Here is a 16,560-nt window from a genome sequence, read left to right as displayed (position 1 = left end):
CCACAATTTGCCTCATCTGCCTATGGTACCAAAATCCACAGTTTTGGCCCTGTCAGTGAAACAAAAAGATCTTAACCATCTATTGATGCTTGGACACCAGGTCATTGGGAAAAGAGCAGCATTCTGAGGATTTGTTCATAGCAACCACCACCATTCTGTATTTATCTTCGGTCCTGTGATAACCGTGTCTAAGCCTGTCCAAAATTTGTATTCTGAGGAGCTCCGGTCACCAATGTGGGATCTGAAGATGCATTGTGATGTAACAATTGTCATATCTGGTGTTTTGTCCTGGGGTACAAAAATGTTCATTTACACATTAAGTCATCTTTTTGTCATTGACTATGTGGCCTTATGACCTCATCCTCACTTTGAGTTTCTGTCCTGTTTCTCCAGCGTAGACCATAATAAAACATTTAGGGCCCAGAATCCAGTACACAACTTTGTATGTAGAACATCCAAGGTTAAGTCTATACTTATCGGTCACACATACCAAGACCATTCTGGAGAACGAGCATTTGGAGAATAACACAGCTGTGTATGGGCTTGGTGCTTACACGGACGCCGAGAATTGGGAATCCCAACTCAACTAAAGGGGTTTTCCACTCTTTTGCACATTGATGGACTAGCCTCAGATTAGGTTAAAATCAGATGACTGCACATCTGCCCCTACTTGACTGAACAGAAGTGGATCTGCAGTATACGGCTGCAGTCACTAGATCGCTGATGAAGCTCTGCAATGGATCACATTCTGTCACCGCCAACGTCGGGAACAGCTATGTGGTGGTTTTGTCAGATGTTGCACCCCCAATGATCTGATATTGATGACCTATCTTAAAGATTTATCATCAAGTTTAAAATTAGTGACAACCCCATTAACACATAAAAAACTACGGTTAATTAAAATAAAAAAAATTTCATAATACTCTTGCCTTTGGAAAGAATAGAGAATAAGAACTGAAAACTAATCTTCTCTGAAACAGTGTCCAATCTAATATATAAAGCTCAAAGTGTGTATGTATGTATGTATGTATGTATGTGTGTGTGTGTCCGGGATAGGCATCCGCACTGTCGCAGCTACAGCCACAAAATTTGGCACAGTCACACCTCTGGACCCCGAGAGCGTCCTAAGCTATGTTGTGAGGCGAAATTTTAACCCCGCGTGTTCCAATTCACCAAACAATTTTGCCCCTGTCTACATAATGGGGAAAAAGTGTGTGCATGTCAAGCCCCGCCCCTCATTATGATGTCATAATGCCCCTATTTGCATACTGGGGAAACAGTGTGTGCGTATCAAGCCCCGCCCCTCATTATGATGTCAGATTGCCATGGCGATGCTGATGTCATCATAGGTTGCAAGCCCTGCCGCCGCTCATTATGATGTCATAATGGTTGACTATGGGATGGAGAATGTATGATGGGTATATGGGCACTGGACTATGGGATGGAGGATATGTATGACGGGTATATGGGCATGGGACTATGGGATGGACGATATGTATGATGGGTATATGGGAACTCGACTATGGGATGGAGAATATGTATGATGGGTATATGGGCATGGGACTATGGGATGGAGAATATGTATGATGGGTATATGGGCATGGGACTATGAGATGAAGGATGTATGATGGGTATATGGGCACTCGACTATGGGATGGAGGATATGTATGATTGGTATATAGGCACGGGACTATGGGATGGAGGATAATTATAATTTGCTATAACTAACCACAGTTAGTTACTATGCCCGGGCAGCGCCGGGCTCTTCAGCTAGTTTCCAATAAATTCCATCAACACAATAGCAAAATAGAAGACACGATAAGAAATACTCTAACCTTGCTTCAGAAGCTTCCAAATGTAGCTTCAGTTCTGGAGTAGAATTAACGATCTCATCTACGACTGATGGAACTCTCGGCAGGAGACGATCTTAAAAACACACATAGGAATTAGTTTAGTTAATGCATTATTAAAAGACACAGAAGTCATAGACACATCAATGCAGTTCAAATACAAAGGGAGGAAAAAGCTCTGTGAGATAGGTTGATATTTGGCAGAACGGGTGTTTGAGCACAAGTTTCTAATCATTGGCCCATTTAGACAGTAAGCCCCCCAAACAAAAGAAAAAAAAAAAAAAAAAGTAAATGGTCTTTCTTTTGGTTAATCATATTTTTATGCCAGTCTAATAAAAGAAAAAAAACTTGGTACAGTGTTAGCCATAAAATTCTATGGAAAAGCTTTCATGCAAAAAAAAAAAAAAAAAAGTATTCTAGGATTAACCAAAAAAATATATATTTGCAAACATTGAGAGTAAAGAGTCTCCTTCATCAGTTAATATGAAGGACAGACAAGTGAGCAAGATTTTAAAAAATGAACAAGACATTTGTACATTGGGTGGATGGGGAGGTGCAGCTTAAATAAAAGCCAAAATACTAAAACAGACTTCTGTTACAGATGTAGTATGGCTTATGACTTAGGAGCAGGTTTTTGCTATATAATCTATGGGCAGCATGAGGTAAGAGCTCAGACACTAATTTCAGTGATGGCACTTATTAAGCTGTGTGCTTTTATCAGCAGGAGATTATCACTACCTGGACGGGGCTTGCCTGAGGCTTGGTGTAACCACACCCACAGCAGTGATTAGCAGCTCACTGTCAATATACAATATAAACAGAAAATTGTGGTGTGGGCAAGGTTATCTTTCTCAGCTTTGCTACATGCTACATCTAAAAACGCCAATTGTGTCACAACCGCTGCACTCAGTAAACCAAGTCATACATTGCTGAAATCAGAGACTCTTTTCCTCCATTATGTGGCTCTCAGATAAGGAAGGAAAAACCTTTTGCCAGATTCCCTTTAAGGCCCCATATACATTAATCTAATGTCAGCTGCACTCAGCGACCGCAACAGGTTCAGCCAATAGTCCAATATGTTTGGGGACCCTGGATAATGGATTGTAAGGGGAGCTGTTGAGCAGTTTTGGACTGCTGATCGCTTTGTTCTCCCGGAGATAAGCCGCCGGCAGAGTTCTATTGTGTACGGCGGGCTCTAGGAGTTTAGGGATCTGGAGTCAGTGTGGTGGAGGTGTGAAGTGTCATTGTAGGGAGCCATAAATCCAGGTGTTGAGGCCTTTTGTCAAAGAATGTTCTCAGTATGGAATTCACAGATTTTTCTCTCTCCATCGTCATTAAAGAAGAAGTCCTGATCAAATATTTATTTCATAAACTGCCACAATACTTACATAATGATATATAAGGGTATTGCTATACTTATGAGCTGCTATTTCCTCTGGTTCCCAGCACCGTTCTATTCCCATGTGAGCGCTCATCTTTGCAGACTTGAAGTGACCGTTGTGTGAGGTACAGCTACACCCCTCCAATGTAATGAGGCTCCGGAGTTACCCAGAGGAAGGGACATCCGGCTCAGACAAACCCCAGTGTGATCGGCCTCGCCCGTCTACAGGTCACGTGGGCAAGAAGAGCACCACAACCAACACAAGAATCGAGGAATATACTTACACATAAATATATAGGAAATTAGGACTTCTTCCTTAAAATCACCTTTCAGCGTTAAGTCATACTGTGTCCAGAGAAATGTTTTCCCACAGTCGTGTCCCGCTCATTTCTTATTGTGTGTCTGTTTAGGTTTAACCTCTCTTTAGTTTTGCTTAGTTTCCCCAATAGAGGTTCCTCCATGGCACCTGGTGCACTGTATCATAAGCAGTCTACAGGATACAGTGTACCAGGTGCCATAGAGAAAGCAAAACTACAAAATGAGGTTGAACTGGAGGATGCATAAATGAAGACATTCAGGGAATTATAGTACTGTGGTGTAATGGGTATGCCGCTGTGCTTTTTGGTAGGTTTGGATTTCTTGCTGTGACAGGAGAATGTGCCAGTCTCCGATAGTGAGGACAGGACACTTCTGGTGAGGAGACTCGGTGACAAAGAAATTCTCCCAGACTTACTCTCATTCAGGCTATGGATTCTGAGAAAGCGAGGTTAAAGTGAAGCTCCGCAGCACTATTCCCATGCTCCTGTGGGGCTTGTACCCTGCTGTTCTCCTCCTTTTGTAGTTCAGGAGGTTTCTCTTTGGGATTCTTGTAGCAATGTGTTTCTCAGTGATAACAGGCGTAGTTTTCTATCTTCACTGTCTGCACAGATCTCAGAGGTTGACTATAGATGTACTTTTCGTTGCGTGTGAAAGCTGTTCCATCAAATATTCGCAAGTGGGTTTACTGTTAATTGTTATTTGCATGGCATGGATTTTGATGTATATGGTCATGCCCAAAAAATGGATATTGAAGAGTTAAGCGTGAGCCCCTTTCTATCCACCCCAGGGATTGTCCTGCCTGTCCATACCTTCAGCTTGTGGCTGCCGCTCATCTCTTGGTGGACTGGTAAATGTGATCACAGTGTTGCACTCTTCAGTTGGAACCTGTAGAGAAGTACCAGGACACATTTAGCTCTTCAGTGGTATAAAAACAATGCAGTGAATTAAATGAAGCAGTGCAGTCCCGTAATGTCAGTGCAGTAGCGGTAGTCTAGTAATAGAAAGTGAAAAAGAGAAAGTAAAAGCAAAATTAAAAAAAAGACATGGAGAGGGAAATGCGATCAGCTACAATTAATGGAAAATATAGATCTCTGAGGATGTAATGGTTATTTAGTGCTTTCTTAAAAGGGTTGTACTGCCTTAAGGTACACGTCTGCAGTCACTATGAAACTGTAGACTTGTGAAACTTCACACTGCATGCACTGTGCTCTGTGAGGACTCTCCAATGCCGGCAGCGGGTCATGTGTCAACTAGACGTGCGCGGACTCAATCAATGCAAGTGTTTTTAGTGAGGCTGGACAAATCTAGCCGGAAAGTGGCTTGGGGTATGCAAATCACATAATTGCGGTCACATGACCGTCCGCTCCCACACCAGAGCATCCTCACAGCACGCGCTATGCAAGGATTTAGAAGTCTGCAGTCACATAGCTTAAGACAGGACACCTCCTTTAATGTAAGAACTAATAGATATCGACAAATAGACACTGACACAAGTGCTCTGAAGGCAATACATATACTGTGTGCTCACCTGAGAGAGGGAAAAAAATCACACATATATTCCGATGCACAAGGCATGAGAACCAGCGCAAGCTCAAAATACTTGATTTCTAATGTTATACCCTGGCTCAGAATACACATGTGCAAATTTTGTCAGTCTGGAAAATGAACACATTGCATTAGAGAAGAAAAAGGCTGAACATGTTGTGCACATGGCACTCATCTTGTCCTGCTGCCCTGCAATAGTCATACACATCAGTGCAGGGTGGAAGGAGGGAGGATTGTACAATTGAAGACCTTTCTCAGATTGGGCACAGTCATTCTATCAGCAGCAGTACTGTAGCTACCAGGAGGAGCAGAGGGTAATGTCACACGAAGCCCCGCGCTCTGAGGGGGCCACCCGGGGCTACGTTACTGTAGCTACATTGGCATGCACATCGTACCCATACAGTCACATTCTGCAGCAGAGCGGGGAGAATCAATCTCCCTGCACTGCCGCCCGGCCGCTATGGGGCCCCTGAGCAGGCGGGGGGGGCCCAAGGACCAGCAACTTTTTTGGATAGAAATGCGTCTGATTTTTTACTATCCACTGGGGTATCCACTGCCTGTAACATGCTCATTTAATGAAAAGAAATAAAGGGATAATTTATATAACCACCTTCCTGCCTGAGATAGCTGGAGATTACTGTGTGTTTGGACTTGCATCCACCAGGCCGGCTCCAAGCGACGCTGTGGATCCTGCTATCCAGAGGACGCTAAGGGGCGAGCTGAAACATTTTTCTCCATATTATATTACAGCCTGCCTAAGGGGCTGCATTATATTACAGCCTGCCTAAGGGGCTGCGTTATATTACAGCCTGCCTAAGGGGCTGCGTTATATTACAGCCTGCCTAAGGGGCTGCGTTATATTACAGCCTGCCTAAGGGGCTGCCTTATATTACAGCCTGCCTAAGGGGCTGCCTTATATTACAGCCTGCCTAAGGGGCTGCCTTATATTACAGCCTGCCTAAGGGGCTGCCTTATATTACAGCCTGCCTAAGGGGCTGCCTTATATTACAGCCTGCCTAAGGGGCTGCCTTATATTACAGCCTGCCTAAGGGGCTGCCTTATATTACAGCCTGCCTAAGGGGCTGCCTTATATTACAGCCTGCCTAAGGGGCTGCCTTATATTACAGCCTGCCTAAGGGGCTGCGTTATATTACAGCCTGCCTAAGGGGCTGCGTTATATTACAGCCTGCCTAAGGGGCTGCGTTATATTACAGCCTGCCTAAGGGGCTGCGTTATATTACAGCCTGCCTAAGGGGCTGCGTTATATTACAGCCTGCCTAAGGGGCTGCGTTATATTACAGCCTGCCTAAGGGGCTGCGTTATATTACAGCCTGCCTAAGGGGCTGCGTTATATTACAGCCTGCCTAAGGGGCTGCGTTATATTACAGCCTGCCTAAGGGGCTGCGTTATATTACAGCCTGCCTAAGGGGCTGCGTTATATTACAGCCTGCCTAAGGGGCTGCGTTATATTACAGCCTGCCTAAGGGGCTGCGTTATATTACAGCCTGCCTAAGGGGCTGCGTTATATTACAGCCTGCCTAAGGGGCTGCGTTATATTACAGCCTGCCTAAGGGGCTGCGTTATATTACAGCCTGCCTAAGGGGCTGCGTTATATTACAGCCTGCCTAAGGGGCTGCGTTATATTACAGCCTGCCTAAGGGGCTGCGTTATATTACAGCCTGCCTAAGGGGCTGCGTTATATTACAGCCTGCCTAAGGGGCTGCGTTATATTAGAGCCTGCCTAAGGGGCTGCGTTATATTACAGCCTGCCTAAGGGGCTCCATTATATTACAGCCTGCCTAAGGGGCTCCGTTATATTACAGCCTGCCTGAGGGGCTCCGTTATATTACAGCCTGTCTGAGGGGCTGCATTATATTACAACCTGCCTGAGGGGCTGCATTATATTACAGTCTGCCTGAGGGGCTGCATTATATTACAGCCTGCCTGAGGGGCTGCATTATCTTACAGCCTGCCTGAGGGGCTGCATTATCTTACAGTCTGCCTAAGGGGCTGCATTATATTACAGTCTGTCTGAGGGGCTGCATTATATTACAGCCTGCCTGAGGGGCTGCATTATCTTACAGCCTGCCTAAGGGGCTGCATTATATTACAGTCTGCCTGAGGGGCTGCATTATATTACAGCCTGTCTGAGGGGCTGCATTATCTTACAGCCTGCCTGAGGGGCTGCATTATATTACAGCCTGCCTAAGGGGCTGCATTATATTACAGCCTGCCTGAGGGGCTGCATTATATTACAACCTGCCTGAGGGGCTGCATTATCTTACAGCCTGCCTGAGGGGCTGCATTATCTTACAGCCTGCCTGAGGGGCTGCATTATCTTACAGTCTGCCTAAGGGGCTGCATTATATTACAGCCTGCCTGAGGGGCTGCATTATATTACAGCCTGCCTGAGGGGCTGCATTATATTACAGCCTGCCTGAGGGGCTGCATTATATTACAGGCTGCCTAAGGGGCTGCATTATATTACAGCCTGCCTGAGGGGCTGCATTATCTTACAGCCTGCCTGAGGGGCTGCATTATCTTACAGCCTGCCTGAGGGGCTGCATTATATTACAGCCTGTCTAAGGGGCTGCATTATATTACAGTCTGCCTAAGGGGCTGCATCATATTACTACAGTCTGCCTAAGGGGCTGCATTATATTACAGTCTGCCTAAGGGGCTGCATTATATTACAGTCTGCCTAAGGGGCTGCATTATATTACAGTCTGCCTAAGGGGCTGCATTATATTACAGTCTGCCTAAGGGGCTGCATTATATTACAGTCTGCCTAAGGGGCTGCATCATATTACTACAGTCTGCCTAAGGGGCTGCATCATATTACTACAGTCTGCCTAAGGGGCTGCATTATATTACAGTCTGTCTAAGGGGCTGCGTCATATTACAGTCTGCCTAAGGGGGTGTGTCATATTACAGTCTGCCTAAGGGGGTGCATTACATTACAGCCTGCCTAAGGGGGTGCATTATATTACAGTCTGGCTAAGGGGCTGCATTATATTACAGTCTGCCTAAGGGGCTGCATCATATTACTAGTCAGCCTAAGGGGCTGCATTATATTACAGTCTGCCTAAGGGGCTGCATTATGTTACAGTCTGCCTAAGGGGCTGCATTATGTTACAGTCTGCCTAAGGGGCTGCATTATGTTACAGTCTGCCTAAGGGGCTGCATTATGTTACAGTCTGCCTAAGGGGCTGCATTATGTTACATTCTGCCTAAGGGGGTGCATTATATTACAGTCTGCCTAAGGGGCTGCATTATATTACAGTCTGCCTAAGGGGCTGCATTATATTAGAGCCTGCCTAAGGGGCTGCATTATATTAGAGCCTGCCTAAGGGGCTGCATTATATTAGAGCCTGCCTAAGGGGCTGCATTATATTAGAGCCTGCCTAAGGGGCTGCATTATATTAGAGCCTGCCTAAGGGGCTGCATTATATTACAGTCTGCCTAAGGGGGTGTGTCATATTACAGTCTGCCTAAGGGGGTGCATTATATTACAGTCTGCCTAAGGAGGTGTATTATATTACAGCATGCCTAAGGGGCTGCATTATATTACAGTCTGCCTAAGGGGCTGCATTATATTACAGCCTGCCTAAGGGGGTGTGTTATATTACAGCATGCCTAAGGGGGTGCATTATATTACAGTATGCCTAAGGGGGTGCATTATATTACAGTATGCCTAAGGGGGTGCATTATATTGCAGTCTGCCTATGGGGGGGCTGCGTTATACTATAGAGTATGCCTATAGGGAGTGCATTATACTATATCGAGTCTGTATATGGGGGGTACATTATACTATATAAAGTCTGCCTATGGGGAATGCCTTATACTATATAAAGTTTGACTATGTGGAGTGCTTTATACTATATAGAGTTTGACTATGTGGAGTGCTTTATACTATAGCGTCTGCATATGGGGAGTGAATTATGCTATACAGTCAGGCAATGGGGAGTGAATTATGCTATACAGTCAGGAAATGGGGAGTGCATTATGCTAGAGAGTCTGGCAATGGGGAGTGAATATAATATATAGCGTTTGCCTATTGGGAGTGCATTATACAATATGGAGGCCTATGGGGAGTGCATTATACAATATGGAGACCTATGGGGAGTGCATTATACAATATGGAGACCTATGGGGTGTGCATTATACTATATTGAGGCCTATGGGGTGTGCATTATACCATACTGAGGTCTATGGGGAGTGTATTATACCATATTGAGGACTATTTGCAGGCTATCTAGGGGTCATCATACAGTGTGGGGATTACAGTGAGGTGGCCATCATACAGTGTTAGAGCCATCAAACAGTTTGGGGGAAACTACGAGGTCAGTATACTGTGTGATTGGTACTATACAGTTAGGGGGCATTATATTGTGTATAAGAAAGCATCATACTGTGTATAGGGGAGCTGAACAGGGGGGGGGGGGAAGAGTCAGGACTTTATTAAATGCAAAGTGGGCACAAATTGTTATAGGGGAACTCAGGCTACTGTGACTGTCAAAGGGGCACACAGAGGGCAATATTACTTTCTAGGGGGAAAAATGTGGGCACTGTTTTCTATGGTACTTGCACATGGCATTACTATAATGTAGAGGGTTGCTTTAGAATTTAGAGGACACAGAGAACCACACAATAGGTGCAGAAATAGGGACACATACGGCAGCAGTGGCTCAGTATAAGGGTATCTGGTGCAGTAATAGGGAGACATACGGACGGAAGCAGCGGCTCAGTATTGGGGTATCAGCAGGATGAAGGGTTTGTGCAGGTTGGGGATACATGGTGATGGGCTGGAATATGAAGTGAAATGTGTCTTTGTTGTATTCTCTGTAGCAGAGTCATGGCTGAAGAAGTTGTCATGTGGGTCTGGGCCAGATGGAAAAGACGTGAACAATTCCATCAGAAACAACGTCAGTGGTAAGTCATCAACTATAACTGTGCTGTGATCTCATATGTTCTGCAGGACTGGTACCTACCACTGACCATATGGCGGTAATATCAATATTGGTCTTTATAGAGAGATTATTTTCAGTAACAGCGCAGTCATCTGCTGAGGTTCTCCTACATCCACTATTAGGGTGCATCACCCAATTGTAATCAAGGTTCCCTGAACAGGGGCCACTCGGAAGCTTCACCCCCCTGAACCAAAATCCTACCTACGCCTCTTATCAGCAGTCATGGCGTCAGAAACAGCCAGACCTCCCTGACTGCGGAGTATAAGGCAAAGACATATTTCCTAACAAAAGTGAGGCCTATAGTCTTAAAAATACATTACATTACTAATGCTTCACATTAAATTTTATTTCGAAAGACCCAAATATTTATGTAAAGAAAAAAAAAGTCCAAAAACTGTGAGAAAGTACGTCAAATCAGGTGAGAATTGCATGAATTTCACTGACATTTTGGTTATGACTTAAGCAAATAATTACATGATTCAAACTTTGCTCATCTGTGGTGATCTAGTAGTCTAGGCCTTAATAGTGATGACATAAGAACCTGGGAACAACCAGATCATTTTTCTGCAGCAGAAATAGAATCTACATCCAACTTTTTAACATTAGAAGAACAATGTTTAGTTTGACCTGAAGCCAAACCACTCACACACATGGAGTAGGACACATGGAAATACAGTGCAAAAGAAACCTGGAACGGCTGCCTGCGGCAAGCTAACTACAGAGCTTTATGTTCATGGACCTGGCTGCTTTAGTTACCGGCGTCAGCAGAGTACACTCATACCCCTCAGACCAAAGGCAACAGATTCAAAGGAAACATAAAAGCAACGACTAGTTTCTAATTCTTTAAACCCAAAATCTGATAATCCAGCATTTGTTTCCACTAGAGTATTACAAAAAAGTCCAGAGGTAGGAGACTGCCCAGAGAACACTACTAAGGAAAACTAGTTATAGTAGTAGATTTTGTATTCAAGTACCGTATTACATTAGGACACATCATCAAAGGTTCTCTGTCACCAAGAGATCCTTTCATGGTTTTACCATGACGAGCTGATAATAAATATCTGATTATCATGACTAAAGTATTATATCAGCGATCAGTCAGTGGAATGTTGATGTCGCAAGCTGGGACAATGCAAAAAAAAAAGTTAAAACAAAATTGTTAAAATCTTACAAAAGAATCAAAAAACAAAAAAAATGAATATTAATCTAATAAATACACTTATGTAAAAGTAAAAACAAAAAAGTACACATATTTAGTATCGCCGTGTCCAGAACGACAAGTCCTATAAAACTGTCCTACTAGCTTACCCCTTTAGTGAACGCCATTCACCACAAAAATCTATGATTTATCATCATACAGCAAAACAAAAAGTGGAATAAAATGTGATAAAAAAGACAAATTTAAAAGAAAAATGGAATAGCTCAATGTCATCGTCCCGCAAAAAAACAAGCCATTGTGCAGCTCCGTCAGGTGAAAAATAAAAAAAAGTTATAGCTCTCAGAATAAAGCAATGCAAATATAATTATTTTACCTATAAAATAGTTTTTATTGCATAAATGCTGTAATCATACGGACTTGAAGAATAAAGTTGCCTTATCAATGGTACCACACATGCCATAAAAACCCACCACAAAAAACAATTCCTGAATTGCTGGCTTTTGTACATTCTGCCTCCCAATAATCGTAATCGAAAGCGATCAAAAAATGTAATGTGCCCGAAAACAGTCGCAAAAAAAACATCAACTCTTCCTTCAAAAAACAAGCCCTCACATGACTGTCAGAAGAAATATGAAAACAATATATCTCTCAAAAACATCTTTTAGTGTGAGACAGCAGCCAAACGAAGCCAGATATATATATCTGGTATCCCAAAGAATAAAATAGTCTAAAACTTATACCGCACGAGGAATGGCGTAAAAAAAGTAAATAAAATCAATTCTTCACCTGCTCTTGATTTCTTTCATTCTGTCTCCCAAAGATAGCAGTAAGGCTCGGCTCACATTTATCCTGAGCTCTGCACTGAGCGATTATACTGAGGTTTCCGTGTAAATCTCTGAAATACATGATTCAGACAGAACATGGACGCCGTCTGACCTGTGATCCACCACAGACCCTCTTTTTAAAAGCACATTCGGTCACAGTTTTGTGCACTTCTGAAAAGAAGGACACAGCTGAACAGAGGCCAGATGGAGTCCAGAGTAAGGCTAAGTGCACACGTAGCAGAAAATTTCTGCTGGAAAACCTGACTCCCTTCCCAGAAACCGCGCGTTTTTACGCGTTTTTTTCTGCACGTTTTCTAAATGCATGGAAGTAATCAGAAACGCGGAAAAATCCACGAAATTAATGAGCATGCTGCATTTTTTTGCGGTAAAAACGCATCAATGTGCACAAAAAGTGGAAAATGTATAGAAATGAACGGGAAGCTTATTTTTCGCGTTTTTCCCGCGGATTTTTTGGCAAATCCGCAGGAAAAACCGCGAAAGAAACGCTGTGTGTGAACACAGCCTAACTGTGCTGCCTCATTATAGTGAGTGGATCCATTGGGGGGAGGGTTTCATCTGAATCACGTCACTCGGCGATTTAAATGTAAACCTTAATGTAAGTGGTCAGCGCAGAGCAGGATAAATATGATCCCAAATGTTATGTAAAATGTTCCCAAGAAAAGCTTCAACTCAAAAAAAAAAAAAAAAAACACAAAAAAAGCAAGTCCCAGCTCAGCTCCGTCATCTGTTAACAGAAATATCGGGGCTCCATGTTACAGGTAGTACAAAGGTTCTGGAAAAGCACTACAGCTTCCTGCCACCGAAAAGAAATTTAGCTAATTCTGCACTCCCAATTCCAAATGCCCCCTCCCTTCTGAATCCCAGTGTGCTTAAACCACATTTAGGGGCCACATGTTTGGCATTTCTGTAGCTATGAGAGCCTGAGTAATTTACTGGTCAGTGTCTCCAGAAGCATGAGCTGGGCATAACGTACGGGTCACTACAGAGCAGTTTGCAATATTCACTCAGCAACATCCAATACTGCCTGTTTCAGGAAAACACCCATGGAGTAAAAAAAATCAACACTACACCTGTAGATAAATTCCCAAAGGGTTATAATTTCCAAAATGGAGTCACTTGAGAGGGGATTCTGCTCTTCTAGCTCTTAGAGGCTTTATACATGGAGTACACAACTATTCTAGTAAAATCTGCGCTCCAGGAGGCAAATGGCACTCTGTACAGTCACATATGGCGTATTGCCACATTCAGCAGAATCTGTGGGAAAATTTTGGTGCCATTTTTACCCATTTGCCAGTGTGAAAATGTAAAATCTGGGTGTGAAACAAAATTTGGATAGTAAAAATGTAATTATATTTTCTTAACTGCCTAATGGTATAAAATTCTGTGACACACTTGTGGCGTTAATATGATCACTGCACCCCTAGATGAACTTCTTGAGAGGCGTAGTTTGTTAAATGGTGTCTCTAATGGGCGGGGTTCTGCTGTTCTGGCACCTCAGGGCCTCTGCCAATGTGACATGGCCCCCTCAAACCAGTCCAGCAAAATCTGAACTCCAATATTGCACTTCTTCAATTCTGAATTTTTGTCTGTGCCTCTGAAGTGATTTTTGACCACATATGGGGTGTTTCTGTACTCATCAGAAATTGAACAAATATTTTAGGGGTCCATTTTCTCCTGTTACCCTTGTGAAAATAAAAAATGGGGCTTAAAGAACATTTTTGTGGAAGAAAAATGTGATTTTTTTATTTTTAATTTTCATGGCTTAACGTTATTAACTTCTGTGAAGCACTTGGGGGTTCGAGGTGCTCGCCACACATCTAGATACCATCCCTTAGAGGTCTAGTTTCCAGAGGGGTTGCCACTCTTTAAGCATATCTGGGGCTCTCCAAATGCTACATATCTTACGCTAATGATTCCAGCTAATTTTGCATTAAAAAAGTCAAACGGCGCTCCTTCCTTTCCTAGCCGTGCTGTGTGCCAAAACAGTAGAGTGCCCCCACACATGTGGCGTCTGCATAATTTGGAAAAATTGCACACCAAGTTGCATGGTGAAATTCTCATGTTACCCTTGTGAAATTGCAAAATGTGGGGCCAAAAAAAAAAAAAAATTGTGTGAGAAAAATTTGATTTTTTTTTATTTTAACAGCTCTACATTATAAACTTCTGTGAAGCACTTGGAGGTTCAAGATGCTCATCACAAATCTAGATAAGTTCCCTGAGGGATCTAGTTTTCAAAATGGTGTCAATTATGAACGGTTTACACTGTTTAAGCACATCAGGGGCTCTCCAAATGCTACATGGTGTCCACTAATTATTCCAGCAAATTTTACAGTCAAAATGTCAAATGGCGCTCCTTCCCTTCAGAGCTCTGCCGTGCGCCCCAATAGTGGTTTTCCCAAACATTTGGGGTATTTGCATTCTCAGGAGAAATTGCACAACAAATTTTGCAGTCTAATTATTCCCGTTACCCTTGCAAAAGTAAGAAAAATTTGGTCTAAAGTAAAATTTTTGTGAAGAAAAAAAAAAAAAAAGTTAAATGTTCATTTTTTCCTTCCACGTTCCATTAATTCCTGTGAAGCACATGAAGGGTTAATAAATGTACAGAATGTGGTTTCGAAAACATTGAGGGGTGCAGTCTTGAGACTGGTGTCACTTTTGGGCGTTTTCTGTAATATCGACCCCTCAAAGTCACTTCAAATGTGATGCATTTAGGGTAAGATATTTCACTGGTAGTTGTTGCACAGGTTCAAATGGCTCCTTCGTGAGAGCCTCTAACACCAGGTTTAGATCCCAGGGAGCTATTTTTGGCAAGGGGATTGGTTTGGACCTCTGGCAGGATTTAATGAATCTAGCTACCCATCTGTTCGCTGCTATATTACAGCTATATAGAGCGCCTAGTGCTGAAATTTGCACTTTGAGTGTATTTACCGCTAGGCCTAGTTGTCCTCCTGTGGCCGGCGCCGCACCAGGCACCACCATGTTGCCGTCGCGTCTGTGACGTCAGCCGGCGCGCTCCCAGGGTGCACCGCGCCGCCGTCAGACGCCGGAAACTGCCCCCGGCTTCCCCTGTCGCTCAGGGAGAAGGATCGGTCGGGCGCGCGCAGGGGGAGGGAGGCACGGAGGAGAACCCTGCTGCTGAGGTCGCCATACTGCACCCGCACAAACCTGGGGCCTGCAGGAGGAACCCCGGGGACTGCGTTTCCAGGCCACCGACGGCCGGCGCTGCAGGTAAGCTGACCTGCTCTTCCCGCGCCGAGACGGCCCTGGGTCCATCTTCATCCATGACAGGCACCGCCGCTGTCAGACTGGGATCCCGTTCCAGGATAGGAACCCAACTGAAGCGGGGGAGAGGCGGATCCCTCTCTCATCTGGTGCTGTCATGGGTGAAGGGAAAATGATGCTTTAGCCCGCAAATTTTTTATTTTCACAAGGGTAACAGGGGAAATTCAACACCAAAAGTTGTTGTCCAGTTTGTCCTGAGTACGCTGGTACCCCATATGTGGGGGGAACCACTGTTTGGGCACACGTCGGGGCTCGGAAGGGAAGTAGTGACGTTTTGAAATATTGACTTGATGGAATGGTCTGCGGGCGTCATGTTACATTTGCAGAGCCCCTGATGTGCCTAAGCAGTGGAAACCCCCCACAAGTGACCCCATTTTGGAAACTAGTCCGCCCAAGGAACTTATCTAGATGTGTGGTGAGCACTTTGAACTCCCAAGTGCTTCACAGAAGTTTATAAACGCAGAGCCGTGAAAATAAAAAATCATTTTTTTTCATGAAAAAAAAATTTTTTAGCCCCCAATTTTTTTAAATTTTCCCAAGGTTAACAGGTGAAATTAGACCCCCAAAGTTGTTGTGCAATTTTTCCTGAGTACGCTGATACCCCATATGTGAGGGTAAACCACTGTTTCGGCACACATCGGGGCTCGGAATGGAGGGAGCACTGTTTGACTTTTTAAACGTAAAATTGGCTGGAATAAATGGTGGCGCCATGTCGCTTTTGGAGACCCCGTGATGTGCCTAAACAGTGGAAACCCCTCAATTCTAACTCCAGCCCTAACACCAACACACCCCTAACCCTAATCCCAACCCCAACCCACCCCTAACCTTAACCCTAATTCCAACCCTAATGGAAAAATAAAAATATTTTCTTTATTTTATTTGACCCTATCTATGGGGGTGATAAAGGGGAGGTTTATTTACTTTTTCCTTATTTTGATCACTATGAGAGTTTATCACAGTGATCAAAATGAATGAATCTGCAGCTTTGCAGATTCATCGGGCGCACTGCGCATGCGCCCGCCATTTTCCAAGATGGCGGGGCCATGATCCAGGAAGGCGGGACACCGGGACGGCCAGAGGGACATAGGAGGTACCAGGGAGGTGAGGGGGAGCAGGTGTTAACGGCGGTGGCAGATAGCCGCCGTCAATCGGTAGCGGTGGCCGATCGCCCCCGCCAGTCGGTGTGGGGGTGGTCGGATCTCGGTCTCCA

General features: G+C 44.1%; 1 protein-coding gene across 3 annotated transcripts in view; it reads right to left on the bottom strand.

Moving 5' to 3' along the window:
- Nucleotides 1–16,560, bottom strand: part of LOC141055135 (C-Jun-amino-terminal kinase-interacting protein 4-like) — a 315,480-nt gene that overhangs the window by 185,273 nt on the left and 113,647 nt on the right. For all 3 annotated transcript variants that reach the window (XM_073552116.1, XM_073552115.1, XM_073552117.1), the window contains exons 6-7: nucleotides 4,359–4,434; nucleotides 1,836–1,926 (exon numbers count right to left, since the gene is read on the bottom strand). In XM_073552116.1, coding sequence (XP_073408217.1) covers nucleotides 1,836–1,926; nucleotides 4,359–4,434 — 167 coding nt within the window. The remainder of the gene's footprint in view (nucleotides 1–1,835; nucleotides 1,927–4,358; nucleotides 4,435–16,560) is intronic.

This window comes from Dendrobates tinctorius, unplaced genomic scaffold (genome assembly GCF_039654945.1).
Source record: "Dendrobates tinctorius isolate UK_male_01 unplaced genomic scaffold, ASM3965494v1 ptg000184l, whole genome shotgun sequence".
Classification (NCBI taxonomy): domain Eukaryota; kingdom Metazoa; phylum Chordata; class Amphibia; order Anura; family Dendrobatidae; genus Dendrobates; species Dendrobates tinctorius.
The sequence above is the reverse complement of the archived record's forward strand: the minus strand, read 5'-3'. Positions and strand labels throughout refer to the sequence as shown.